Source organism: Mauremys reevesii, linkage group 1, assembly GCF_016161935.1.
Source record: "Mauremys reevesii isolate NIE-2019 linkage group 1, ASM1616193v1, whole genome shotgun sequence".
Taxonomy (NCBI): domain Eukaryota; kingdom Metazoa; phylum Chordata; order Testudines; family Geoemydidae; genus Mauremys; species Mauremys reevesii.
Window position 1 is genome coordinate 117225663 of NC_052623.1, and position 27360 is coordinate 117253022.

At 42.2% G+C, this 27360-nt stretch overlaps 1 protein-coding gene across 8 annotated transcripts in view; it reads right to left on the reverse strand.

The window, feature by feature from the left end:
* LOC120403679 (opsin-3-like) overlaps positions 1–27360 on the reverse strand; it is a 149824-nt gene that overhangs the window by 40737 nt on the left and 81727 nt on the right. For all 8 annotated transcript variants that reach the window (XR_005597668.1, XR_005597659.1, XR_005597661.1 and 5 more), the window contains one exon: positions 6540–6773. Coding sequence is in view for 3 of the 8 variants with exons in the window: in XM_039535149.1 (XP_039391083.1) it covers positions 6540–6773 (234 nt within the window). In the remaining 5 variants the exon portion in view is untranslated. The remainder of the gene's footprint in view (positions 1–6539; positions 6774–27360) is intronic.

The following is a 27360-nucleotide window of genomic DNA, read 5'->3' on the forward strand; positions in this document are numbered from 1 at the left end:
ATCTTTGTTTATTACAATCTCATTTTTCCATATCTAAGCTGAACATAATACTGCTGGTCATAATGATTAATAGTAGATTCCAGTGGATATATAATAAAGAATCCAGAGCCACTATTTGTTTTTTTATAGTATAAATAAAAATCTTGATAATATATTGAACTGGGGGTGAAATTCTATAGTAATTTTAACAGTTATAGTATCAAAGAAGACGTCTTTATAAATCACAATGAACTTTTAGAATTCATAATTTCAATGTATGTTTAGCATTTACAACAATGGATTCACAATTTTCAACATCAAGAACATCCACAGATGTGCACTAGATGTTCTCTAGTGCAAAATTTAGCATCTAATGATATGGCTAGAAAGCACCTGCTGGAGGATCTAATTCATCCCTTGGGTTTCTACAGTCCTGTTCTCTACACACAAAATATGTGGGTTTTTATCCAGGCCATTTTTGAAGATCTCTGCAGTTGGTGGCTCAACAAGCTCCCTCAGCATATTCCATGCTAGATGTTATTTTCGATGTCTTTCTTTTAATTAACAGTTCTGTTTTCCCAAATAACTAGCACTAACTATTTAAGTTCTACACCAACTCGTTAATTTCAAACATTTGGGGCAAGATCTTCAGCTAGTGTAAATCTGTGAATGCACTTCAATGGAACTGTGCTGATTTATACCAGCGGAGCACTTGGCCCGTTAAGAGCCAAACTCTACCCTCATATCCTCATTAGCATCCAGCTATCTCTGCATTTGAAGGGGAAGAATGTAGCACTTGGCTCTCAAACTTGCAATTGTAATGGCAATTTATTTTCAAGGGTCATTGTCAAGGCTGATAAATAATAAATATTCCTCCAGCCTTCTTTTCTTGTATATCTTTATCCAGGTCATGCATTTTTAAAAACCTTTCCCCCCGCAAAAAACCCCGCAAATGGTTCAAGTGCTCTTTTTGGTAAATATATGCCAACATACCCCACTTACACATGGAACTCTGCAACTTACAAATTAACATGCAGTATGTGTGAAAAAGAGATAAAGCAATTTCAGTAAGCAAATACATTTCCAGGGTGATATTACATTGGTCTCAAACTTTTCTATACTGGGATCCTGCTGATGTTGCTTCTCATGTAGCTAGAACAGAACACTGCTTTTACTTAGCAATATGGGAAGGGTGAGATGGTGATGACCGCAGACTGAGAACCTCAGGTGTATTGTGAACAGAGTATAGTATCCCTAAGGACAATGTATGTCTCAACAGAGTGTCTACCCCATGTCTTCCAACTGAAGAACCGATCTCTCAGACCGTGATGCAATTCCTCTTACATTCTTACTCAGTACTGTTTAGCTTCTGTAGGGATTTCAACCAATCATACCCAATTAAAAAAGACACTTTAGACATCATGTGTATCATGCACATCTTTTCCCACAAGGCAGTAAATTGGCACCACCACAGTGATGCAGCTCTTTGAGTAAAAGGGCTAGTGGAGTGCTTCATTTACTGAAGCACCCAAAACCTCTTGACCATTTTATTCTGTTTGTTACTCTGGCTGTGAGGTACTGAAATAATAATACTTTGCACCTTTAATATAACGACTACTTTACAGAGCTGGATATGGGTTATCCCCATTTGAAGATGGGGAATAAGAGGGTAGCTGTGAGGCTTTGCGAACAGTGGCTGCTAACAGGGAGTTTCGCAGGGGAGTTCTCCAGGTGAAGGAGGAGCAAATACAGCATCTGTGGGATAAGTGACTGTCTGTAGTGTGTGTTTGTTTGCGTTTGGGGGTTACTTGCTATGTGCTGAGCTTGTGTTTGTCAGTCTGTTTGGTTGTTTGGTTGTTTGAAGGACCACGTGCTATGGCTGGCAGTTGGAGGCCATGAGCTTCAAAGGAAGGTTTGAAAGCTTGAAGCCTCTGGTAATTGGCTGAGCCTTAATCAGTGGGTGGGGCATTCACTCAGGCCAGGGCTTTATAAAGCCGCGCACAAGCAACCAGGGGCTGCTAACAGGGAGTTTCACAAGGGAGTTTGAAGGTGAGTGGGAAGGGAGCGGGGGTCCCTTGTCGGTCCTATCTGTTCCCCTGTAGTCCCCTTAAAACCTATAATCCAAACCACATTTCAAAACCTCTTTCTTTAAACCACCCTTCCATTAACTAGGAGACAATGCAGGCAGAAGCCCAGCAGCAGAGTGGGGGCTATCCAGTTTATTGCACTGAGTGTAGCATGTATGATTACCTGCCCTGTGGGCGGGTGGCGTATGTGTGCAGTCAGTGCAAGGAGCTCCTGGCCCTCAGAGACCTTGTACGGACTTTGGAGGCCAGGGTGGCGGAACTGGAGGAGCTAAGAGAGGCAGAGAGGTATGTTGATGAGGCTTTCCGGGACACTGTAGAATTTTCCCACCTCCACTCAGACAGCCCCTGTGCTGTTGAGGAGGAAAAAAGGCCCAGGGAAGCAGAGCAGTCAATGGGAGCAGAGGGAAACCTTCCCATAGTTGGGACCCTCCTTCCAGATGGTGCTGGGGTTGCCTCTTGCACTGCGGTTACTGGTGCACTGAGGTCTCCGGGGGAAGGAACTCCAGTTTCTAGGAAAAGGCAGGTGTTAGTAATGGGAGATTCGATCATTAGAAACGTAGATAGCTGGGTTTGTGATGACTGGGAGAACCGTATGGTGACTTGCCTGCCGCTTGCGAAGGTTGCGGATCTCTTGAGGCATCTAGACAGACTTATTTGTAGTGCTGGGGATGAGCCGGTGTTCGTGGTACATGTAGGTACCAATGACATAGGGAAGGGTAGGAGAGATGTCCTGGAAGCCAAATTTAGGCTGCTAGGGAAGAGACTGAAATCCAGGACCTCTATGGTGGCATTCTCAGAAATACTCTCAGTTCCACGTGCAGGGCCGGGTAGGCAGGCAGAGCTTCAGAGTCTCAATGCATGGATTAAACGATGGTGTAGAGAGGAGGGGTTTACGTTCATTAGGAACTGGGGAAACTTCTAGGATGGGAGGAGCCTATACAGAAGAGATGGGCTCCACCTAAACCAAAGTGGAACCAGACTGCTGGCACTAAACATTAAAAAGGTTGTAGAGCAGTTTTTAAACTAGGAGATGGGGGAAAGCCGACTGCTGCAGAGGAGCATGTGGATCAGACACAGACTTCTTTTAGGGGAGAGTCTGATGATATAGAATCTCCAGGTTATAGTCAGGAGCAGAGGACGGAAGAGGATAATGTAAGGGACGGATCAGATGATAAACAGTCACATAAAAAAGAATCTGGCACATCAGAAAAGGGCAGACAAATAAACAGGGACAAGTTTTTAAAGTGCTTGTACTCAAATGCTAGAAGTCTAAATAATAAGATGGGTGAACTAGAGTGCCTTGTGATAAAGGAGGATATTGATATAATAGGCATCACAGAAACCTGGTGGACTGAGAGCAATCAATGGGAAACAATCATTCCGGGGTACAAAATATATTGGAAGGACAGAACAGGTCGTGCAGGGGGAGAAGTGGCACTATATGTGAAAGAAAATGTAGATTCAAATGAAGTAAAAATCTTAAGCAAATCTACATGTTCCATAGAATCTCTATGGATAGAAATTTCATGCTCTGGTAAAAATATAACATTAGGGATCTATTATCGACCACCTGACCAGGACAGTAATAGTGATGATGAAATGCTAAGGGAAATTAGAGAGGCTATCAAAATTAAGAACCCAATAATAGTGGGGGATTTCAATTATCCTCATATTGACTGGGAACATTTCACTTCAGGACGAAATGCAGAGATAAAATTTCTCGATACTTTAATGACTGCTTCATGGAGCAGCTGGTACGGGAACACACAAGGGGAGAGGCAACTCTAGATTTAATCCTGAGTGGAGCGCAGGAGCTGGTCCAAGAGGTAACTATAGCAGGACCGCTTGGAAATAGTGACCATAATACAATAGCATTCAACATTCCTGTGGTGGGAAGAACACCTCAACTGCCCAACACTGTGGCATTTAATTTCAAAAGGGGGAACTATACAAAAATGAGGGGGTTAGTTAGACAAAAGTTAAAAGGTACAGTGACTAAAGTGAAATCCCTGCAAGTTGCATGGGCCCTTTTTAAAGACACCATAATAGAGGCCCAACTTCAATGTATACCACAAATTAAGAAACACAGTAAAAGAATAAAAAAGAGCCACCGTGGCTTAACAACCATGTAAAAGAAGCAGTGAGAGATAAAAAGACTTCCTTTAAAAAGTGGAAGTCAAATCCTAGTGAGGCAAATAGAAAGGAGCACAAACACTGCCAACTTAAGTGCAAGAGTGTAATAAGAAAAGCCAAAGAGGAGTTTGAAGAACGGCTAGCCAAAAACTCCAAAGGTAATAACAAAATATTTTTAAGTACATCAGAAGCAGGAAGCCTGCTAAACAACCAGTGGGGCCCTTGACGATTGAAATACAAAAGGAGCGCTTAAAGATGATAAAGTCATTGCGGAGAAACTAAATGGATTCTTTGCTTCAGTCTTCGCGGCTGAGGATGTTAGGGAGATTCCCAAACCTGAGCCGGCTTTTGTAGGTGACAAATCTGAGGAACTGTCACAGATTAAAGCGTCACTAGAGGAGGTTTTGGAATTAATTGATAAACATAACATTAACAAGTCACCGGGACCAGATGGCATTCACCCAAGAGTTCTGAAAGAACTCAAATGTGAAGTTGCGGAACTATTAACTAAGGTTTGTAACCTGTCCTTTAAATTGGCTTCGGTACCCAATGACTGGAAGTTAGCTAATGTAACACCAATATTTAAAAAGGGCTCTAGAGGTGATCCCGGCAATTACAGACCGGTAAGTCTAACGTCGGTACTGGGCAAATTAGTCGAAACAATAGTTAAAAATAAAATTGTCAGACACATAGAAAAACACAAACTTTTGAGCAATAGTCAACATCGTTTCTGTAAAGGGAAATCGTGTCTTACTAATCTATTAGAGTTCTTTGAAGGGGTCAACAAACATGTGGACAAGGGGGATCCGGTGGACATAGTGTACTTGGATTTCCAGAAAGCCTTTGACAAGGTCCCTCACCAAAGGCTCTTATGTAAATTAAGCTGTCATGGGATAAAAGGGAAGGTCCTTTCATGGATTGAGAACTGGTTAAAAGACAGGTAACAAAGGGTAGGAATAAATGGTAAATTCTCAGAATGGAGAGGGATAACTAGTGGTGTTCCCCAAGGGTCAGTCCTAGGACCAATCCTGTTCAATTTATTCATAAATGATCTGGAGAAAGGGGTAAACAGTGAGGTGGCAAAGTTTGCAGATGATACTAAACTGCTCAAGATAGTTAAGACCAAAGCAGATTGTGAAGAACTTCAAAAAGATCTCACAAAACTAAGTGATTGGGCAACAAAATGGCAAATGAAATTTAATGTGGATAAATGTAAAGTAATGCACATTGGAAAAAATAACCCCAACTATACATACAATATGATGGGGGCTAATTTAGCTACAATGAGTAAGGAAAAAGATCTTGGAGTCATCGTGGATAGTTCTCTGAAGATGTCCACGCAGTGTGCAGAGGCGGTCAAAAAAGCAAACAGAATGTTAGGAATCATTAAAAAGGGGATAGAGAATAAGACTGAGAATATGTTATTGCCCTTATATAAATCCATGGTATGCTCACATCTCGAATACTGTGTACAGATGTGGTCTCCTCACCTCAAAAAAGATATTCTAGCACTAGAAAAGGTTCAGAAAAGGGCAACTAAAATGATTAGGGATTTGGAGAGGGTCCCATACGAGGAAAGATTAAAGAGGCTAGGACTCTTCAGCTTGGAAAAGAGGAGACTAAGGGGGGATATGATAGAGGTATATAAAATCATGAGTGATGTTGAGAAAGTGTATAAGGAAAAGTTATTTACTTATTCCCATAATACAAGAACTAGGGGTCACCAAATGAAATTAATAGGCAGCAGGTTTAAAACAAATAAAAGGAAGTTCTTCTTCACGCAGCGCACAGTCAACTTGTGGAACTCCTTACCTGAGGAGGTTGTGAAGGCTAGGACTATAACAATGTTTAAAAGGGAACTGGATAAATTCATGGTGGCCAAGTCCATAAATGGCTATTAGCCAGGATGGGTAAAGAATGGTGTCCCTAGCCTCTGTTCGTCAGAGGATGGAGATGGATGGCAGGAGAGAGATCACTTGATCATTGCCCGTTAGGTTCACTCCCTCTGGGCCACCTGGCATTGGCCACTGTCGGTAGACAGATACTGGGCTAGATGGACCTTTGGTCTGACCCGGTACGGCCATTCTTATGTTCTTATGTGGGACTCTGTCAGATATGCAGAGGATATTGGGATTGGGAGAGATCAATGATAATCACATAAGATCAATTGGAAGACAATCAGTACAAATATTAGGCATTAATCCCTTTAAATAAGTCCAAACTATTTTAAGCTCTGAACAACAGGGCATGAGGTTTCCTTTTGGTTTTGATCATGTAGTAACAAATGAGCCATTTAAAAAGACTGCGTAGTGAATAGGTAATGACAGCAGTGTTCCTTACCTGCTTGTTCATAAGTATGTAGATAATTGGATTGCATACGGTACTGCTTTTTGCCAGGATGGAAGGTATGACATATGCTACTGGAGAAACTGCACCTGGACTACCAAATGTTGCAAGCAGTGCTATAACTCCATAAGGCATCCAGCATATTAGATAACAGATTATTGTAGTAATCACCATGAAGAGAACATGGTATTCCCTTTTACGGGCAGCATTCTTCCGGATTTTTCCAACCTAGTGAAAGGTAAACAATAATATCGAATTATGAAGAAGCTAGAATGGTCATTTTATCGCTCAAACAGCTTATAAATCTCAGACTACAATTCAAAGTATCACATTCTGACTGACAAAAATAACTATAAAAGCAAACTGAGGGCCGGCTCCAAAACTGATTGAAGTCAATGGGAGTCTTTCCATTGACTCCTCTGGGCTTTGGATGAAGCACTGAGTGCATAATGCTATCTGTCAATACAAACCAGAATTCCACTAGAGTTTTAAGAAAAGGCAGAAAGATGACAAAGTCATCACTTATTTTTTTCTGGTCTCCTAAAACATCCCCAGGTGTTCTATAAAAGATGTACAATAATTTAACTCAGTTTTTTCCAATATACAGGACTTGTTTGAAATGGAATAACTTCATGATATTTACATAGGACCATTAAAAGTTTATCTGGTTGAGATATCAAAATGAACAAAACATTATTAGCACATGTCCTGAGAGTTATAACAAACTTTCTCTTACTGGACTGTTTCGACTGTATCCATACCTCTGATGGCCTTGATAATATAAGTGAGTGCACAGAAAACACATATCCCCCTTAGGCAGAAACCTCACTAGATACTGAAGAGGAATAGACTGTGTTTTGTGAATATGTTCCTTTTTTTGTTGTTGTTGTTTTTCCAAGTGCCCCCTACACATGGAATATTCTTCCTGATCATCTATGCCACCGAACCTCCTTGCTCCTCCATCCCCCCTACTTACAGCCCAAGTTTTCCCACAATATTTTAAACAATAATCCTCTCATTAATAAAATAAAAAGGAATGTAATTCTAAAAGACACTCTCTTTAAGGCCTCTTAACCATAGCAGAGAGGGATGGAAGGGTCTTGGTGAAAATGAGTCAGACCCAAAGGATCTAGAACTTCGTGAATTTGTAAACAAAAGAGCAGCTCACATTAATATAAATTGTCAAACACTTCAAGCAAAAAACAGATAAGAGTTTGAAGTGAACTGATTTTGGAAAGATGCTGTTGTAGACTGCAGAAATGCACATAATGAAGGCTCTGTTTCAGGGAAAAAACATGTACATGAAATCATTAGAGCCGAAGGTGGAAACTGTTGACAATTTGAGAGGTATAGTATCTTCCATTGCAATCTGCAGCACATAAGCCATGCAAATTCTAATGGCATTTGTATGCTCAACCCTCTATATACTACGTTGAGAGAGAGAGAGAGAGAGAGAGAGAGAGAGAATGTGTGTATACACCCCTGACTGCGAGTTATCAGCAAATATTATTATATACTGTGATTAATGTGAAGTTATATGGAAGGCAGAGTAAAAAGATGTGATATCAGTCTTTTTGGTGTGGCGTTTGTCTGGCACCACAGTAGCAAAACAAATACATTTTACTCTAGTGTGTGTACATAAAGCAAACACACTACTGTACTACACAGAAGAATTTTGCCAAATTTCCCAGGGCCCTCTAATACCAATTCTCTCTGTAAGTAGCAATAAAGAAATCTGGCTTTTCTGAAAATGTAGGGTAAAAAACATTTAGTAGGAACAAAGCTGCTTATATATACATTTTATCCTATGAGACATATTAATAGATAAAAGGTCCAATCATGCATTGCTTGTTCATATAAAACTCCCACTGGCTGTAATGGAAATTTTGTCTGATTACAGAGTGCAAGTCCAGCTCCTCTGGGAGCTGGAATAATATTAGGGACTTAATATTAATAGAGGCAGGCAAAGTCCCCAGCTCAGTCATGTTAATCAGAGTTAAAGATTACGAGTGAAGGCAGAGGCCTCAGTCAGCACATTTGTGCTCCATATTTTAGATAATGGCCCTGCCCTAAAGAGTTGACGAAGAAGGGAGGCCATGTAAAAGCAAAGTGCTCGTGCTGTGATGTTTGGCACACATCTAGCTAGTTCCATGGGTTTTATGGGTTTATTTTTACCGGTGTTGACAACTCCTGTGATTTTATTGTGAGTCTCACAATATTTGATGTTTTAGTTGAAGCCCCAGCTCCTGGAAACAAGGGATTATGTGAGCATCTCAACAGTCATTTAAAAAAGGAAATTTCTAGCCCTCATGGTTGCAGAGAAAAGCTTGAAAATGTGACCCAAGTGCACCCTAAAGGCTCAAAAGCCAGAAGGCAAATAAAAAACATTGCCAAATGTATATTTTTAAAATCTCATGATTTTTAAGGGGCCTGACCCATGATATTTTAATGTTTGGAGTTGGCAATACTGCTATGTGCTTATGTGATCATGCAAGTTAGGTAAACTCTCTCCTGATTCCTGATTTTTTTTATATCATGCTCTTCCCTACCCTCCTTCCTAATAATAATACCTAGCTCTTATATAGCACTTTTCATCCATTGATCTCAAAGCAGTTTACAAAGGAGGTCAGCAGCATTAGCCCCATTTTACAGATGGAGAAACTGAGGCACGGGGATGTGACTTGCCCAAGGTCACCCAGCAGGTCGGTGGCAGAGCTGGGAATTAAACCCAGGTCTACTGCGTCCCACTCCAGTATTCTATTGGCTAGTCCTGTCCATATGCCCCATCCCTTGCCATCAATCTTCCTTCTCATCCTGCTTCAGCTCCCTGTTCCCATCACAAACCTTAACCTCACATTTACATTCTAGAGTCAGTACTATTTCATTAAAATCAACCAATCAATCACACACAACCAGTTAATCCTCACATTAGAATTTGAAAGCTCCCAGACCTAGGGTTGGGGCTTAGAGTACTGGCCTCACCTACTGTACCTCCTTGCCATTTCTCAAAGCAGCTCAAGTCCAGCCACCGATGCTTTTAGTGGTGGTGGACAGAGAGGGCAGGGATTTTGAGTCGGTTGGATGCATTCTGTGATGTCTTTAGCAAACCAAGACATTCCAGAGGATGTCAGGAAGTGCTGGAATGTTTAAAAGGGTAGCTAAAATGTAATTGTGTTCTGCAGGGGTGTTCAACCTACAGCCGGCAGGCTATGCACAGCCCACCAGAGCATTTCATAAAGCCCACAGCCTGCTTCAACACAATATATTAGCGGTCCATTCATTAGCGTTTTGTCATCATGTTTACATCATTTTAATTTACACAAATAAACTTTAATAGCTTAATAGCTTTGACAGGATAACACCTTGTAGATGGGGAGAAGCTGAAGTGGTATATCTTGATTTTAATAAGACTTTTGATACTGTCTTGCATGACCTTCTCATAAACAAACGAGGGAAATAAAATCTAGCTGGAGCTACTATAAGGCAGGTGCATAACTTGTTGGAAAACCATTTCCAGAGAGGTTGATGGATTTCCACTCCATACGGCTAAATGCAGTGCCTTGCATGGTGTCAAGCATCAGAGGGGTAGCCGTGTTAGTCTGGATCTGTAAAAGCAGCAAAGAATCCTGTGGCACCTTATAGACTAACAGACGTATTGGAGCATGAGCTTTCGTGGGTGAATACCCACTTCGTCGGATACAGTCAAGCTGGAAGGGCATAATAAGTGGGGTCCTGCAGAGATCAGTTTGGAGTCCGGTTCTGTTCAATATCCCTTCGTCAATTATTTAGATAATGTCATAGAGAGTACACTTATAAAGTTTGCAGATGATAAGCTGGGAGGAGTTGCAAGTGCTTTGGAGGACAGGATTCAAATTCAAAATAATCTGTACAAACTGGAGAAATAGTCTGAAGTAAATAGGATAAAATTCAATAAGGACAAATGCAAAGTACTCCACTTAGGAAGGAACAATCAGTTGCACACATACGAAATGGGAAATGACTGCCTAAGAAGGAGTACTGCAGAAAGGGATGTGGGGTTATAGTGGACCACAAGCTAAATATGAGTCAACAGTGTAACGTTGTTGCAAAACAAGTGAACACCATTCTGGGATGTATTAGCAGGAGTGTTGTAAGCAAGACACGAGAAGTAATTCTTTCGTTCTTCCCAACGCTGATTAGGTCTCAGCTGGAGTATTGTGTCCAGTTCTGGGTGCCACATTTCAGGAAAAATGTGGACAAATTGGAGAAAGTCCAGAGAAGAACAAAAATGATTAAAGGGCTAGACAACACAACCTATGAGGGAAGACTGAAAAAACTGTGTGTGTTTAATCTGGAGACGAGAAGACTGAGAGGGGCATGGTAACAGTTTTTAAGGTAAAAGGTTGTTACAAGGAGAATGGAGAAAAAGTGTCCTTCTTAACCTCTGAGGATAGGACAAGAACCAATGGACTTAAACTGCAACAAGAGCAGAGTAGGTTGGACATTAAGAAAAACTTCCTATCAGGGCGGTTACGCACTGGAATAAATTGCCTAGGGAGGTTGTGAGATCTCCACATTGGAGATTTTTAAAAGCAGGTTAGACAAACACCTGTCAGGGATGGTTTAGATCAGGGGTGGCCAACCTGTGGCTCCAGAGCCACATGTGGCTCTTCAGAAGTTAATATGCGGCTCCTTGTATAGGCACCAACTCCGGGGCTGGAGCTACAGGCACCAACTTTCCAATGTGCTGGGGGGTGCTCACTGCTCAACCTCTGGCTCTGCCACAGGACCTGCCCCCACTCCACCCCTTCCCACCCCCTCCCCTGAGCCTGCCATGCTCTCGCTCCTCCTCCTCCTCCCCCCCCACAGACCCTCCTGCATGCCACAAAACAGCTGATCGGGAGGTATGGGGCAGGAGCGGGAGGCGCTGATCAGCGGGGCTGCCAATGGGCGGGAGGCACTGGGAGTGGGAGAGCTGATGAGGGGGCTGCTGACATATTACTGTGGCTCTTTGGCAATGTACATTGGTAAATTCTGGCTCCTTCTCAGGCTCAGGTTGGCCACCCCGGTTTAGATAATACTTAGTCCTGCCATGAGTGCAGGGTACTGGACTAGATGACCTCTCGAGGTCCCTTCCAGTCCTACAATTTTATGATTCTAAGTGTGTAAATAGACAATACTGTACAGAGAAACAATCTAAATACATATTAAATAAGCTGAACTTAAAATATAAATCAGTACAGGTGACTTTAAATCTTATCAAAGAATCCATAGAATCTGTTTGGCCCACACAAGGTCGTGCTTAAGTTTATGTGGTCCTCCTGTGTAATAAAGTTGGGCACCACTGGTGTGCCATCCCAAGAGTCTAGTTTTTGAGGACATACACTGTATTTTTATGGATTTAACTCAGTTGTCATTGCAGTTTTATAGTTCACCTTTAAAATGTGTTACCTTCTAAAGTTCACCTTTATAGGTGTCAGAAAGCCTCAAATACAATACACTTCAACAAGGTGATCCAAGGCCTGAAAAGTTATGTTTTTGCCAGGATCAAGAACACTGGGCAATTAAACAACAAAGAAGTGGTTACATGCCATATTTTAAAACAGATACTAAGCAAATCACTATAACTGATTTGCAATAATCAAATGTGAACCTCTCTCAGAGAAAGCTTTGTGTCTAGACAGTATTGGACAACCACAACCGAAAGAGTGTTCAAAAACTGTTTCCATGTATATGGCAACTGAGTTTATGTTAAGCCTAAATTAACTGCAATGAGGTTCAAATGTTTTGTTTCTGCTATTTTGAGTTAAATGTATTTTAATTAAATAAAGAAGTAAACTGAAATGATAGTAAAAATATATATTTGAAGTCTGTTTGTGTATATATTATAGAGCGATTTATCTACACTGGGCTTGAAACCACTAGCTACATCTGTACAGCTGCCCCAATGCAAATTCCTAGGGTGAAACCCTTACTCCTGCTACAATCCCTGTACTCTGGGGGAAAGGGCTGAAGCAGTGTGAAGTGGCTCTCTAAGCCCCAGTTGTGGCCTGGAGATGATTCCCCTGGCACAGCTGCGAGTCTGCCTTCTCAGGGCAAGCCCTGACATAGGGAGCATACCCATAGGGCATGGAAGGGGTGTGTCCGGGCTGCAGGAGCTGCACTGCAGGGATTCCAGGCAGCACAGCGGCCTATAGGGCAGCACTCGCAGGCTGCTGTAACTGTAACCGTAGGGCTAAGTCACACCAAGGGCTGAGGAGCAGCCCATGACTGGGAGGACATGAATCCATAGAATTAAAGCCATCATAGCTCCCCGTCTTCCCCTGGCTGTCAAATGAGGCACAGCAAAGAATCTCACCCCTAGTATAGATATGATCTGTAGCTTTGTAGTTTATTTGCCCTGGGTTAAGAAGGATGTGCTTCTACAAATCACGCTACCTTGGCTACACTAGGGGTTGGCATCAGTTCAACTATGCACTGAAATCCCAGTGTGGGGCAAGTTTATATTTGTTCCAAAGATTAGGGAGCAAACATGTAGATGGACCTGTCCTGGGCCAAAATGTACATGTCTGCTTTGTTACCATTGATCTTAGAAGACAAGTTATATCTACAGCCACTCCTGGAAAGGACCTAGTGTGGCTGAAAACAGTCATGTAGTGACGACTTGTGCTTGTCATTATAATGACATTTATACTTCCTGGGGTCTCTAGCTTTTAGACTACACAGGCTCAGGCTGAGTTTCTAAACCAGATGAAATATCAGGATCTTGCAAACTCCTTCTATATTATACATAATGTTCTTTTAACACAATTTGTTTGATAAGGTTGCGAAGTCAAGCACTCAAATATTAGAAAAGGCCACAATTAAGGTTTCTTGTGCAACCTTAATTCAGCTCCCTGGTACATAAGCCTTATGGCACAATCTTTAATTACACGATCACTCATTATTTATTCCATAGGACCCCTCCCTCATTAAGTACAGCTCCTTGTCAGATATGGTCTCCTGCCTCCCCTGCTTCCTAGTCCCCTTGTCCAGCTACTCCCTGTCTTCACCATCCTGTAACCCAGCTCCTCATCCACTCTCAGTGTTCTCTGCCTCCAGTCAATTGGCTCCCAGTCCTCCCTCCAATTTCCCTCACTAACTCTGAGTACCAGTCTCCCCCACGGTTCCCAGGCCCAGTCTCCTTTCCCAACCAGTCCCAGTCTCCCCCTCCAACTCCCAGTCAGTTTCTCCCTCTCTAGTCCCAATCTTATTAGACTCTTTGTGCCCATCGACTCCTTTCCCTACCCCCTTACCCATCCCAGCTCTGCATTTGGTTCCCCTTTGCATTCCAATCAGGCAGCTTCCTCCTCCATGGGGCCACTGAGAGCACTGGAGACACTGGCTCTCTACTCTCCTTTCCGGTAAAACCTCTCAGATGTTAGTTATGAACTCTTACTTGGACATAACCAAATATTTAACTATACTATCAAAAACCAAGACATAATGCAATAGTCATAATCGAGTGCCTGTCCTGGGTTGACTAGTCAGTTAAAACGTCTGGAAATGAAAAGGAAAAAACAGAAGGGAGCTAGACTTTTTAATGGGAAAGTCACAGTAGAGGAAAATGAGACCAGGGAAGAATCATTTTTCTTCCTTCCACAACTAGTCAAGTAAACTAAATAGTCTTCTCTTTTAACAGTCAATCATTAGACACTTAAATACTTCACACACTTTCTATAAAAGCCCAGGCATCTCCCAAGATAGGCAGTGATTCAAATGTTGGTAGCCAGCAGTTGCTGATCTTGCTTCTCTCTCCACAATCTGGTTACCAGTCTCAAAAAAATTAAAAACGGGCTGTTAAAAAGCTATTGGAAAAGACAGGAGATGGAAGAGGTAATCTGTCTCAATGTAGCTATCAAGCCTGGTAACATGGTAATTGGCACTTTATGAATATCAAGATATACAGAATGTCTTCGAGTTTACTGTAGGTAGATTACCATGGGAAAGCTGGTAAAAAGGGGGATTTAACTTCAAATGACCGTGTTCAAAACGAATGCTAATACCAAAGATACGTAAGATCCCTCTAGAAATCAGGAATCAAACAAAAACTTCTGCTTTATCAATGGCCTGTTACCGTCCTATGGGATCTGATTCAACACGGCACTTAAGCACATGCTTAGATCCCACTGATTTAAATGGGATGTGCTTTGGCTGAATTGGAGTCATAATGCGTATGTTAAAATCAGCAGAAAATACAAAAATGAGTAAGTCATGACATCATAAAAAGGGTGCTTTACTCTTCTTTATTTTAATATCATTGTTATGATTACACGGTGAAGTCAAAATCAAGGATATTTTATTACCCTAAATCTGGCATTATTGGAATCTTGGGTATTGAAGCTGGAATAGTTATTGAGCCTAATATTAATGTTTCAGCCTAAAATGCAAATACGATAGACCCAAATTAAGAGCCACGTACAGTCCTTGACCCATAGATGTTATTCCCATCAATATCAGTTAAGTTTGTGGACTTGGGGAAGTCTATGTTCCTCTACCATTAATCATTTTAGCTGAGAGGATTTTCTTACCATAGTAGCTAAATGTTTCTTAATAGTATTCTGACTTGGTAAACACATTCTCATGCATTAAGTCAACCAGTTATTGCTCCATCATATACTCCTGGTTGTATTTGTTTCCCAGGACCAGATTGGCACACAGCATAAAAGTCCTAAAATAGTTAAATTCATGTGTTTTTTCTCGCACGTCTTTGACAAAATCCAGTGAGTACAGTTATTTTGGTTTCCATAATAGAGCCTGGCTTTAGAAAGGGAAACTTATTGCCCTCTTTTGTTGCCTCAGATTTATGCCTCATCCACTTCTTGTTCCAGCACACTGATGCTAATGGGCACATATCACACTGAATGCAAACCTAACTATGGTTCATTCAGTTTGTTGGAAAACAAATTAAGCTCTTTCATTTTCAGGATCAGCAAAACTATAGGACACTGATCTCTCAGAGAGCTTAATCTTCACCTGTGCACTAAACCACCTTTCTACTCCCTGATCCTGGCTGTCCAGGAATAAAAATCACCCCTGGAATGACATTCACGTGCTTCATAGCTTTAGACTTTTAGAACTTCCCTGCACCCAGCAGCAACAGCTAACCTCACCACCCACCAGAACCAACTCATAAGGTGGTTGGGGTTTCAGTGGAGCAAAGCACGTAGCTACCTTCCCTAGAGGGGAGTCATGACCATTGTGGCCTGTGCATTCTGGCACTTCATCCCTGACCTTCCCTCATGCCTCCACTGGGACTCGTCAGAACTATCCCCAGGAAATAATTCAATCTATGGGTCCATTCAGTCCTGAGTGTGAGGTGTGACAGCAGCGAATTACAAGCAGGTGGTAAGAGCTTTTGATTGTTACCAATCTGGGTCAGACTACAGTGGATGATCTCAAAGTGAAAGACCTAGTATCTTATTAAGAATTTCCCAAACAATCCAGTCCACAGAAAATACGGAATCTTAAGAAGGGACTGGGTGTGTTCCCACCCAAAATTTTGTAGAAAATTGTTTCTACTGATCACTACTGATAGAAAAATAATTTGAATGTAAATAACCTTGGACGTAACATTTGAGAATTAATAAGCCCGCAGGTTTTTCTGGCAAACTGTTGTATTATGAATATCAAACACACCTCACAGCCTTTTCAATCTCCATTTTCCACATCTTATTTTCTTCACATATATGATTTTTTCAGACAGATGAATGATGTGGAAGTGCTGCTGTAAATGTCAGCTAATGCTCTCTCTTGCCCTGGTTTGCACCAAACATACTCCACTACCACTAAAGGATATAAAAATAACATTTCAGAGACGTGACTATTGCCATAAACAATACATCTGCTTATGAAATTAGACAAAAATGCTGTAGGGACTTCATCTTTAGCATGATCCCTCTTGACCTTAGAAAGAGGTTTTTTCCCGTATTACCCCCCAGACTTTCACACTTCATTGTCTGGCTTTCTCTTTTTCCATCTACTTGACAGTTTCCTTTAGCCTCTTCAGTTCATCAGTCCCCTGGAGAAAGAATATTTTCAATGGGCCAGATTATGATTGGCCTGGCCCACACATGAAGCACATGAGCTTCTCTCAGCCTTGTCACCCCACGAAAGGACCAAATGCCCCAGGAGCCCCTGTTGGGTGGGGCAGTGGTCCTTGATTTGTAACTGTGTGTCTGAGGGTTGTTCTCCAGAAGGCAGTACTCTAGACTGCTGGAACACATCAGGGAGCTGCAACAGGCTTTGGTTACTGTGTTTTGCTATAATTAAATAATAATTAAATTGTAGTACTGCCAAACTCAAGTGTTCAAACTCTCTGAGCCAGGCCTCCGCAAAATCATGAAATTTTAACAATTATATTACAATTTGCCTCTTGGTGCTGAAGCCTTTAGGTTTCATCTTTTTTACTTTTCTCTGCAACAACGAAAGGTAGAAATGTATGGGTTGGTTGGGGTTTATTTTAATGAAAGCTGAGATGCTCAGATTATAGCATGATTCCAGTAGCTGGAGCTTTAACAAAAACACCAAATATTAGACCTGTGATAAAACAGAGTTGGCATGGGTGTAATTAAATATAATCTCTGTGCCTTAATGCAGAGTAAACTGTGTGCAGGGACTGCTTGCCATCTCTTACCTCTCTAGAGAAAATTACCTGAAAGGAATAAGTGGGATGGAGGTGGGACTAGTTCCTCCCCCATAATCCTAGCCTGCAGAGCAGAGCCAACATCCCAAGGCCAACAAGTTGCACCATTCCAATGGATGGTGCTGAATGCACACTCCTGAAGCACACCAGGAACTCTGGGAGAGATTGTGTCTCCTGAAGCAGTTTCTCCTGGTGCTCTCTCAGTTGTGCATCATTCTTTGCATGCAGCAGTGTGTGTCTTGCACAAACTATATCTAATGGTTGGATTTATTTTTTAAATAAAAAATGAAAAGCAGAGTAATTTGTAAAAAGAAAAATAGATATCTGCTATCCTTCCTGTACCTGGAATAGGCAGCAAGAAGGCCCAAGTTCAAAATCTAGGGGTTCATCTTAAAAATACAACACAGAACCATCTCAAACACCCATCCAGTAATCTAGGAAAATTTAACACCAACCCTGGGTGCCTCAAAGAGGCAATACAAGATCTGAGTCTGTGTTCAACAAAAGAGAACTTTTATTAAAAGGGAAAGGGAACCAAACATTAATTTGAGAAAACACCACAACCACACCCAAAAGTCCAATGAACGGCTGGTCTCTTGGGACTGGAAGCAACCTGAATATTGTGTGATTTTTGGTGTGACAATTTATCACTAAGTTCAGCTTGCCTGGGTGGAAAGACAGACTGGAAAGTCTAAGGGGACTGTCTGTGGCTCCATGGTAAGACTGTTATAGAGATCCAGGAGTTCACATGTGTTTCTGGCTTGGTGAAGTGTAATTATAGTACACATCACCAGTTTGGGGTGTCTGCCCCATTTTTGACAGTCTGCACAGAGGCAGGCACTTACAGTCATGAGTCACTCCAAACAGAGTGACATTGTTATTCTCTGAATGATTTGTTCCTTCTATCAAAATAAATAGTGCTTTGGTTTTAGTAAGGCTGTTTTGTCACTGAATAACGTTAGTCACAGACTCCTGAAGGGAAGAACCACAGATGCTCAACCCAGTTGGATCTGCAGGGTGAGAACACTGGATACGCAGGGTACTGTAGCCCAGAGCCCAGTCTAAGACTGGGAGAATTGCAGAATTCAACCCCAGAATTAGTAAAAGCACAAGGCCTGACACCAGAGGGCTGCACTCAGAGAGGGGATGGAAGTGCAGCTAGTGCTGTAACTATGACATGAAGTATCAAGTCATGTAACAGAAAAAAGAATATAAATTATTAGGTGCTACTCAGCAATGAGGCATGCTGTTACTGAAGTCAATGGGAGATCCTGGGAGCACTTTCGGAAATCAGGCAACTACTGGTAATTTAGATGTCTAAATATGAATATAGGTGACTAACATAAGGATCCTAATTTTGAAAAAACTTGGCAATAAGCTATGCAGAAATTCTTTGTATTTTTCCAATAACCAAGTTCTATTGTTTTATTCTATGTTTTTATTAAATCTTTTAATTCTTTGAGCTGATCTAATTATTCAGTCAGAGCTAAGAAAAATGGAAAATAAAGCAAACCAATATTTAAAAGCTGGCCTCAGTGCATTTTGCATTGACTGAATTGCTAAAGCAGAGTATGAAAGGACCTATACTCAGTGTCAGTCATTCATTCCCTGCCCATCTATATGCACCTTCTTTCAGAGATGGTATCTATTCAACTGGATATCTGCAGTATTGCAACTGTGGTTGAACTCTTCAAAGACTGATGTCAAATTACAGATAAGAAGCTCCAGTTACAAAAGTTGCTGTTTGTTGCCAAGCAATACAATGATAATATCATTTGTGTGTAGGGAATAGAATTTGCACCTACACTTGGAAGTGTAGCATTGGATGTCAAGAGTAAAACAGTGTCAAGATAGAGTGAAGCGATGATAAATGAAGTAGGAAATAAGAACAGTCACATGTCTTCATTAGACAGCCAGTTAGGAAAAGAGCAACAGTTCATTTCAACTGAGATGGGCAAAGTGATTTGGCCAAAATAAGAACAGACCAAAAATCTTGTCCCAAAATTCAAATTGGACAAAACTATTTTTTCAGTTTGGATAGTTTGGTTCACTTCCTCTTCCTTTCCATTTGTTTTTAATTTCTGGTTTGCCGCTTACTTTTGTATTGCAACCAGAACACCATGAGTACTGGAAATTTCACTCGGGAGCCTATTCTGACATGTTTTCATGCCCCATTCTGCAGACTGACAGTATGCCTGCACTGCAGTGTAAGCCCAGGGTTGGAACTCAGGCTCAGGCCTAACCCCTGTTCCATCTACACCCAAATCACACTAGCCCAGGGTTTGGGCCTAAGGTCTGAGGCCTCCACAAGGGTAGAGGGTCTGAGCCTGAGTCAAGTCAGGAACTGTGGTTCAAGCCCTATAGCTTTGCAGTGTAGACACAGCCCCACTGGACTTATGCTCTGGGAATCCACCAAAGAATCTCACGGGCTAACTTTCTTTGTCCTAGAGACAGTCAAGTTTAGCGGACAGTCAAATTTTTCCACACTGCAACACAAAGGGTTAGAGTGGCCACATTTTGGAAGGGTGCTAGGAAGTCTGGGATATGGCAGCTTGGACTTGGGATCACATAATGCAGTGCAGAGACTGGAGCCTCAGTTTGGGACCCAGGGTCAAACAATAACCTGGGGTTACAAATTAGTATAGATGATCAAGCCCTAGGTTACAAACCCAGAGTCTGCTAACTCAAGATCTACTAACCCCTGGGCTTACATCACAGTGTAGAAGCAGCAAAGAATCCTGTGGCACCTTATAGACTAACAGACATTTTGCAGCATGAGCTTTCATGGGTGAATACCCACTTCGTCGGATGCAAGTGGGCATTCACCCACGAAAGCTCATGCTGCAAAACGTCTGTTAGTCTATAAGGTGCCACAGGATTCTTTGCTGCTTTTACAGAACCAGACTAACACGGCTACCCCTCTGATACATCAGAGTGTAGATATACCCTTAGGGCACAGATAGTTTGAAGAACTTTTGGTTGTTTATCCTGACAGAAAGGAGGATTTCAAAAGGTTCATCCAGTCACCACTTTTCAGTTCATTGTAGCCTAGTTGTAACAACAAAAACCCCTACAGCAATATGGCCTCAAGGGTCCTAGAGTGAATGTCCTAAGTAAGAGATTAAAATTGAGGACCAGTACAATAGCAGCAAAGAGTCCTGTGGCACCTTATAGACTAACAGACGTATTGGAGCATGAGCTTTTGTGGGTGAATACCCACTTCGTCAGATGCATGCTCCAATACATCTGTTAGTCTATAAGGTGCCACAGGACTCTTTGCTGCTTTTACAGATCCAGACTAACACGGCTACCCCTCTGATACAGTACAATAGCACTCTTTGAAATGCTTCCAGTTCCACATGCAGGGCCAGTAACATAAGCATAACTGTGAGGTCTAAATGAGTGGATCAGATGATGGTGTAGGGAAGACAGATTTAGGTTTATTAGGAACTGGGGAAACTTTTGTGGAAGGAGGAGCCTATACAGAGACTTGGGCTCCACTCACACCAAAATGGAACTGGACTGCTGGCACGTAAAATTAAATAGGTGGCAGAGGATTTTTTAAACTAAAGTCTGGGGGAAAGCCAACAGGTATGGAGGAGACATCCCTTAAGGTAAGGATGATTTTTTAAGCAGGTACTGTGATGGGATGGCCTAGTCCCTGAGGCCCCCAGCTGGAGGCCTTGTGGCCCTGTCACACTGCCCCAGAAAAGGGCAATAGAGAGGTCCTCTAAGCTGCCTAGAGCAGCTTTGTGGGAAGCAGCCAATCAGGGCCCAGTGGTGGATACCAGTGATGTGCCAGGCATCTAGAAACACCCCCCACCCACCCTCCCAAAGGAACAGGTAGCAGTTTAACAAAGAAATGTGGCATGAATACTAAGATCCCATGCACAACAGAGGCTGCAGTAATGGCAGTAGTCCCCTCAGCTACCCAGCAGACTACAGTGAATAGCTCTTCAGACAGAGGTCTGAGAGGGACCCAGACTCACTGTTAAAAACTCTCTGGTAGAGAGACCTGGGAGAGAAACCCTGATAAACAAGGGCAGAGATTACCATGACTAGCTCTCCAGGTAGAAAGGCCTGAGAGAGAACCCTGATAAAAAGGAGGCAAGGATTATAAAAGCTCTCCAGGTAGAAACTCTGAGGAAGCAGGGCAAAATTAGTAGAAGGCATGTCACAGAACAACTTAAGGAAGGAGCCTGAACTAGAAAATCTCTCCAGGTAAGAGAGGCCTGGGAGGGAACCCTGACAAAAAGGGGCAGAGATTACAAAAGCTCTCTGGGTAGAAAGGCCTGAGGGAGAAGATCTTGAGAGATTACCAAATCTCTCCAGGCAGAGAGGCCAGGCAAGGAAACCCTGAGAAACCAGAGCAAGGACTACTAAAGCTCCCTAGGTAAGAGAGACCAGGGAGGGGGAACCCAGACAAATGGGGACACAGGCAAAGAAAAACTCCAGATAGAAAGGTTGGAGAGAGTAAATACCCTGCCAAAGTAGGGTGAAATACTGGTAAGCAGAGACATTACCTGCAAGAGTACCACCTCAATCTTGTCTGAGGGAGGAGGTGTATGATGGGTGGACTAGGCCCTGAGGCCCTCTGCTAGAGGCCTTGTGACCCTGCCACATCCACTCTAGAAAAGGCCAGTAGAGAGGTCCTCCAAGCTGCCTAGAGTGGCTGTATGGGAAGCAGCCAATCAGGGCCCAGCAGGGTAGTATAAGAAGAGCTGCAGGACCAAAGCAAGTTCAGTTCCTTGTTAGAGCTGGAGGAGAGTGGATGCTTGGTGCTCCAAGCTGGCTGCTAGGGCTGAGTCAAAGATAGTTTGCTAGCAGGGACCGGCGGATCAATGAAGGAGCTCCTGGTTGGCTATAGGGACTGAGCCGGGGGAGGGCTTCAGGAAGGTAGTGTCTCCAGGGAGGAAGCCCTGGGAATATAGCCCCGTGCCAGGGATGATGAGTTTAAAGACCGCAGACACACCCAACCAGAGAGGGCACTCATGAGAGGTGGGTGCCGATCCCGTTACAGGTACTTAGTATCCTTCTGTAGAAGGGAGGAAAGAAGTTGGCAAAGTATAGATAGGAGCTAGTAAGGAAAAGTCAAACGTGAAAGAGTCCCAGTTAAACATAACACATGAAGGCAAGCAACTAAATATTGACAAACTGTATATTACTAATATACAAATTCTAGAAGTCTAGCTAGTAAGATGAGAGGACTAGAATGCCTGCTATTATATGAGGATATTGGTATAATAGGCATTGGGGATATCAGTATAATAGACATTGTGGAAATTTGGTGGAATGAGGATAATCAGTGGGACATGGTAATACCAGGATCCAAAATATAGAGAAATGACAGAGTAGGAGGTGCTGGTGGGAAGTGTCACTCTATGTTTAAAAAAAACAGTCATATTAATCAAACAGTACCATAGAATCTCAATGGATAGAAATTCTGTTCTTGAATAACAAGAGTATAGCCAGAAGAATATACAACTGACCACCTGACTAGGATGGTGACGGTGACTGTGAAATGCTAAGGGAGGTTAGAGAGGCTACAAAAGCAGAAATAATAATGGGTGATTTCAACTATCCTCATATTGACTAGGTAAATGACACCGCCGGGTGTGATGCAAAGATAAACAACTGCTTCTTGGGGCAGCTAGTCCTAGAACCTGCAAAGAGAGGCAATTTGTGATTTAGTCCTAAGTGAAGCACAGGATCTGGTACAAGAGGTACCTATTTTACCAAGTAGTTCAGCTAGTGACCATAATGCAATTAAATTTAGCATCGTGGGAGGGGACTGAATACAAAAAACCAATCAAACAAACAAGAAAACTGCATAGTAACATTTAACTTTAAAAAGGGGAAGTGTATTAATTTAAATGGAATATATGGGTCAAAGGTGTTAACATACCCAGTCTCTGTCTAACATTAAACACTTTCAGGTTTAGCATACAGAGACCTCAGTCTGTTTAGTACCATGGCAAATACAGCATTCAAAATCCTTTTAATCTTAGAGATACAGACAAGAAGGAAAACCAGTTAAATCATTTGAAATGTAAAGTATTAAGTAAGGCTTTCCTTTTAATAAAATTTCTTGTTCCCTTTCCCTTTAGAGAGTTTTAGAAGAAAAATAAAACCCTTGTTTGACAAGTAATTACTGTCTTTTTGGACAGTCTCTTAGATGGTATCAAAAATAGTACAATGGGAACTGTGAGCGGTTCATTAGTCACACTTACTGCAGCACAAAACAATGTCCCCAGAAGTCCAGATAATACACACGGGAGCAGAGTACCAGTGAGGACACAGTAACTTGGGTGGGGCTTTGCAGGGGGGCTGCTCCCACCCAGCCCAGGCTATCCTGGGGGACTGAGACGTGGGAGCTAACTGCCCTAGAAGTTGCACTGAAATTGGTCATAAGGGCCTCTACTCCACGCTGCTATCAGTTAATTTCCCTCAAATGTTGGAGTGTTCACCATAATGGAAACATACTCTATAACAGCAAAGTTGCAAAGTGCTGCATGTCCTCAACATCCATTCCATTGATGCCAGTGGAAGCTAAGAGGGCTCAGTACCCAGGCAGGTTTCATTCATTCACTTCCTCACTGCTTGTTTAGCAAAGATGGTTTCACTGTAAACCTGAAGGAGATAAAAATATCTCTACCTCAAATTTACATGTCAAATAGATGTTTATTCATTTTTTAATAAGGAGGTCATGTATCCAGAACCATTAAATGCTTGAAAAAAATAATTACATCCTAACTGGGAAGAGTTAGGTCTTTCTAATCTCTGCCTTGAGAATATCACAGATGGTGAACATAATGAAATTACTTCAATGAATTATATTCAACCTGAGTATTTATAAAATGAATGCACAACAACATCATGATTCTCTCCTAGACAGAATTAAGTACTTCCTCCCTGGGTTTGGTACTAAAGACAATCATCTAGAAATAAAAAATAATTTACAAGCTTCCAGTTAGGAAATATATTTACTTTGTAATAAAGGTTTATATTGTTTTAGATTATCTTATCTCTATTGCCTCTGCTTTTCCTGACTTCTGACAAAACTATTGCTTTTATCAGTCTGATAAATCATCCTGTAAGTCAAACATTGACTGTGCAGAATTATTTCTGCTTGCAAAAAGCCATGGTTGAACATACAAATAATAAACAAAACCAAAGGCTATACTAAATACTGTGTAATCCTCCCTCCAAATCCCTCACAGTTAGGGGTCAGGAAGTCTCCGGAATGTGATGTTCATGCAAAAATGTCCAGTAAGGATTTATGGGCTAAATTTTTAGAAGCTTGGGCATGTCTAAATCCCCACGTGAGCATTTAATTCTAGGTACAAGTGGGATATGAGCATGTATTGGATTTTTGAAAGGAGGTGGCTGGGTATGTGCAGGACCTGGGTGCCCTAGAGGACATACACACACTAATGAACCAAGTTCTGGGCATGTTCATGGACACAGACGGGCCTTTATTCTACATAGTTCAGTTTTGTGTCTGGGGGCTGGTGGTCTATGATAGACAGAAAGTCAGACTAGATGACTGGGTGCTTCCTTCTGGCCTTAAATTCTATGACTCTGATTCTGTAGGGGCCCACAATCTATTTTCAGAATTGCTTGGGAAAGTGCCCATGCTAATTTGGTTGAGTGCCAGCTAGCCTATGAACATATGGGCTGTCTGCATCACCAGGAAGGCTTTCATTGTTGTGGTGGCCCAATACTTGGAAGCCGTAGTTGCTCATTCCAAGGAGGCTAGTTGCTTGGTGAGGCTGCCCTGAGTCACTTCACATAAAAACCATGTACTTACATAGTGTGTCAATAAGTAATCAAGCTAAACTCATTTACAGGATACAGAGACTTTCCCCTATGCACCTGGCTCCATGGTCCATCCCTAGATCTATACAAAGGAGACCTACAGTAAGTCTATAAGGACACCAGATCGCTACCAGAGAGAATCTTTGCGTATGAAATATTCTAGGCATCACTATGAGTAGCAACAGAAGAGTCCATCCTGACCGGTTTGTCAGTCTTAGTATGGCATTGCAGCCTGTCACAATATGCAGTAGATATTTTTATGTATCAGGCCAATTTGCGTACGCTGTTGATGGATTTGTACATGCTAACAAGACAGATGTGGCTGTGGTCACAAATTCCTGAACAGTCAGGCTTATTGACCCCAATGTTTTGGAAATTTATCTGCCAGGTGGCCATGCTGCTGTGTGAACATACCACAGACATTTGTGCACCTGAGCTGTGGCATAGAGAAACAAACGTGAAAAGAAAGGCCTAGTTGCCTAGCAACTGTAACGCAGGCCTCTCAAGGGAAAAAGCACTGTTGTGTCTGTAAATGCAAAATGTCCATTTTAAATCATCATATTACACTGTTGGGGAAACAGGATGGTTCATCTGCTTTTGAGTTAGTAATATCATAAGCCTTGCATCTACACTAGCAAACTTTATAGCTCTAATTCACCACCAGTGCAGCTCGACTGCTAATAGAAATGGCGGAAGCTATAACATTGACAGAGCTCAGGTGTTTTTAATAGGGCATCTAACTCTAGTCTGAGGAGGATTAGTCAAGTGGGGGAAATGACTGAGGCCTGTCTGCACTACAGCTTCCACTGGTGGTGAATTACAGCTACAAAGTTTGCTAGCATAAGCAAGGTATAGCTGTGTTCTCTTGACCTTGGTTGGGCACTCCATCCCATGGCAATCTCTTCCTTCTCCCTGTACCCTTCACTAGTCAGCCTCCAAAGAAATGCAGGCTAGTCAGTAAGAGTAAGGAGAAGTAGGCAGAGGTAAGCCTGTACACAGAATCATAATAATGTAGAACTGCAAGGGAACTTGAGAGGTCAGCTAGTCCAGTCTCCTGCACTGAGGCAGGAATAAATATCTAGACCATCCCTGACAGGTATTTGTCTAACTTGTTCATAAAAACCTCCAATGACTGAGATTCTACAACCTCCCTAGTTAATTTGCTCCAGTGCTTAGTTATCTTTACGGTTAGGAAGTTTTAAATCTCCCTTGCTGCAATCTAAGCCCATGGTATGACATGGCATGGCAGAGTGGATTGCCAGTGCTCCTAGCCTGTTTCATTGGAGCTGGGCAAGCAGAGACGTAGGCAGCTGTTCAGGAGAGAAATTGCTCTGGTATTTCATGGTGTCTGAAGCTTTCATGCTGCCAACTCTGATGTGGGACTAGCCCACTACACCTCTCGTGCATTCGTTGTCATGGCCCATTGTACGTGACTCACAAAATGGCATTTACACACTGCTTACAAAATTAGGAAAAGTTTAAAAGGCAACACTAACTGTTTTTAGGCCAATGCTTATTTCTTGCTAATAAAGATGCCTCAGGCATCAAAGGCCTGGAGAAATATTTTTTAAAACAAATGTTTAATTCACTATTAATGACAAAGTTTTTATAAAGTAAAACAAATTTGCTTTATGAAACATTGCTTGATACATTTTCAACAACTTCACTTTGTAAGCTCAGATGCTGCACCACTGGGTCTCTAATAACTCCACTAAATAACCACAAAGTAGTAGTGTGACATTGTGTATGTTTTCAATCTACTTAGAGTAAGCACATTTATTTTAAAGAATCCCTTTCTAGTGTCTAGACCAGGGATTGGCAACCTTTGGCACGTGGCCCGCCAGGGTAAGCCCCCTGGCGGGCCGGAACAATTTGTTTACCTGCCGCATCAGCAGGTTTGACTGCGGCTCCCACTGGCCGCGGTTCGCCGCTCCAGGCCAATGGGCGCGGCAGGAAGTGGCAGCCAGCATATCCCTTGGCCCGTGCCGTCTCCCACAGCCCCCATGGGAGCGGCGAACCGCGGCCAGTGGGAGCCGCAATCGGCTGAACCTGCAGAGGCAGCAGGTAAACAAACTGGTCCAGCCCACCAGGGTGCTTACCCTGGTGAGCCATGTGCCAGAGGTTGCAGACCCCTGCACTAAGTGAAAGGGAAATTTTCTCTCTTGAGCATTTTTGAAAGGGAAAAAAACACTCTTTGCACAAGTCCAGACGTGCTACTTTTTACGTCCTTATGACTAAAAAAAATGGGCTGGCTGATCTGCTTTAAGTCTTCCACCCATGTTTATCATGCACATAGATAAACATGATATGTTATGGAAGATATTAAGACAGAAA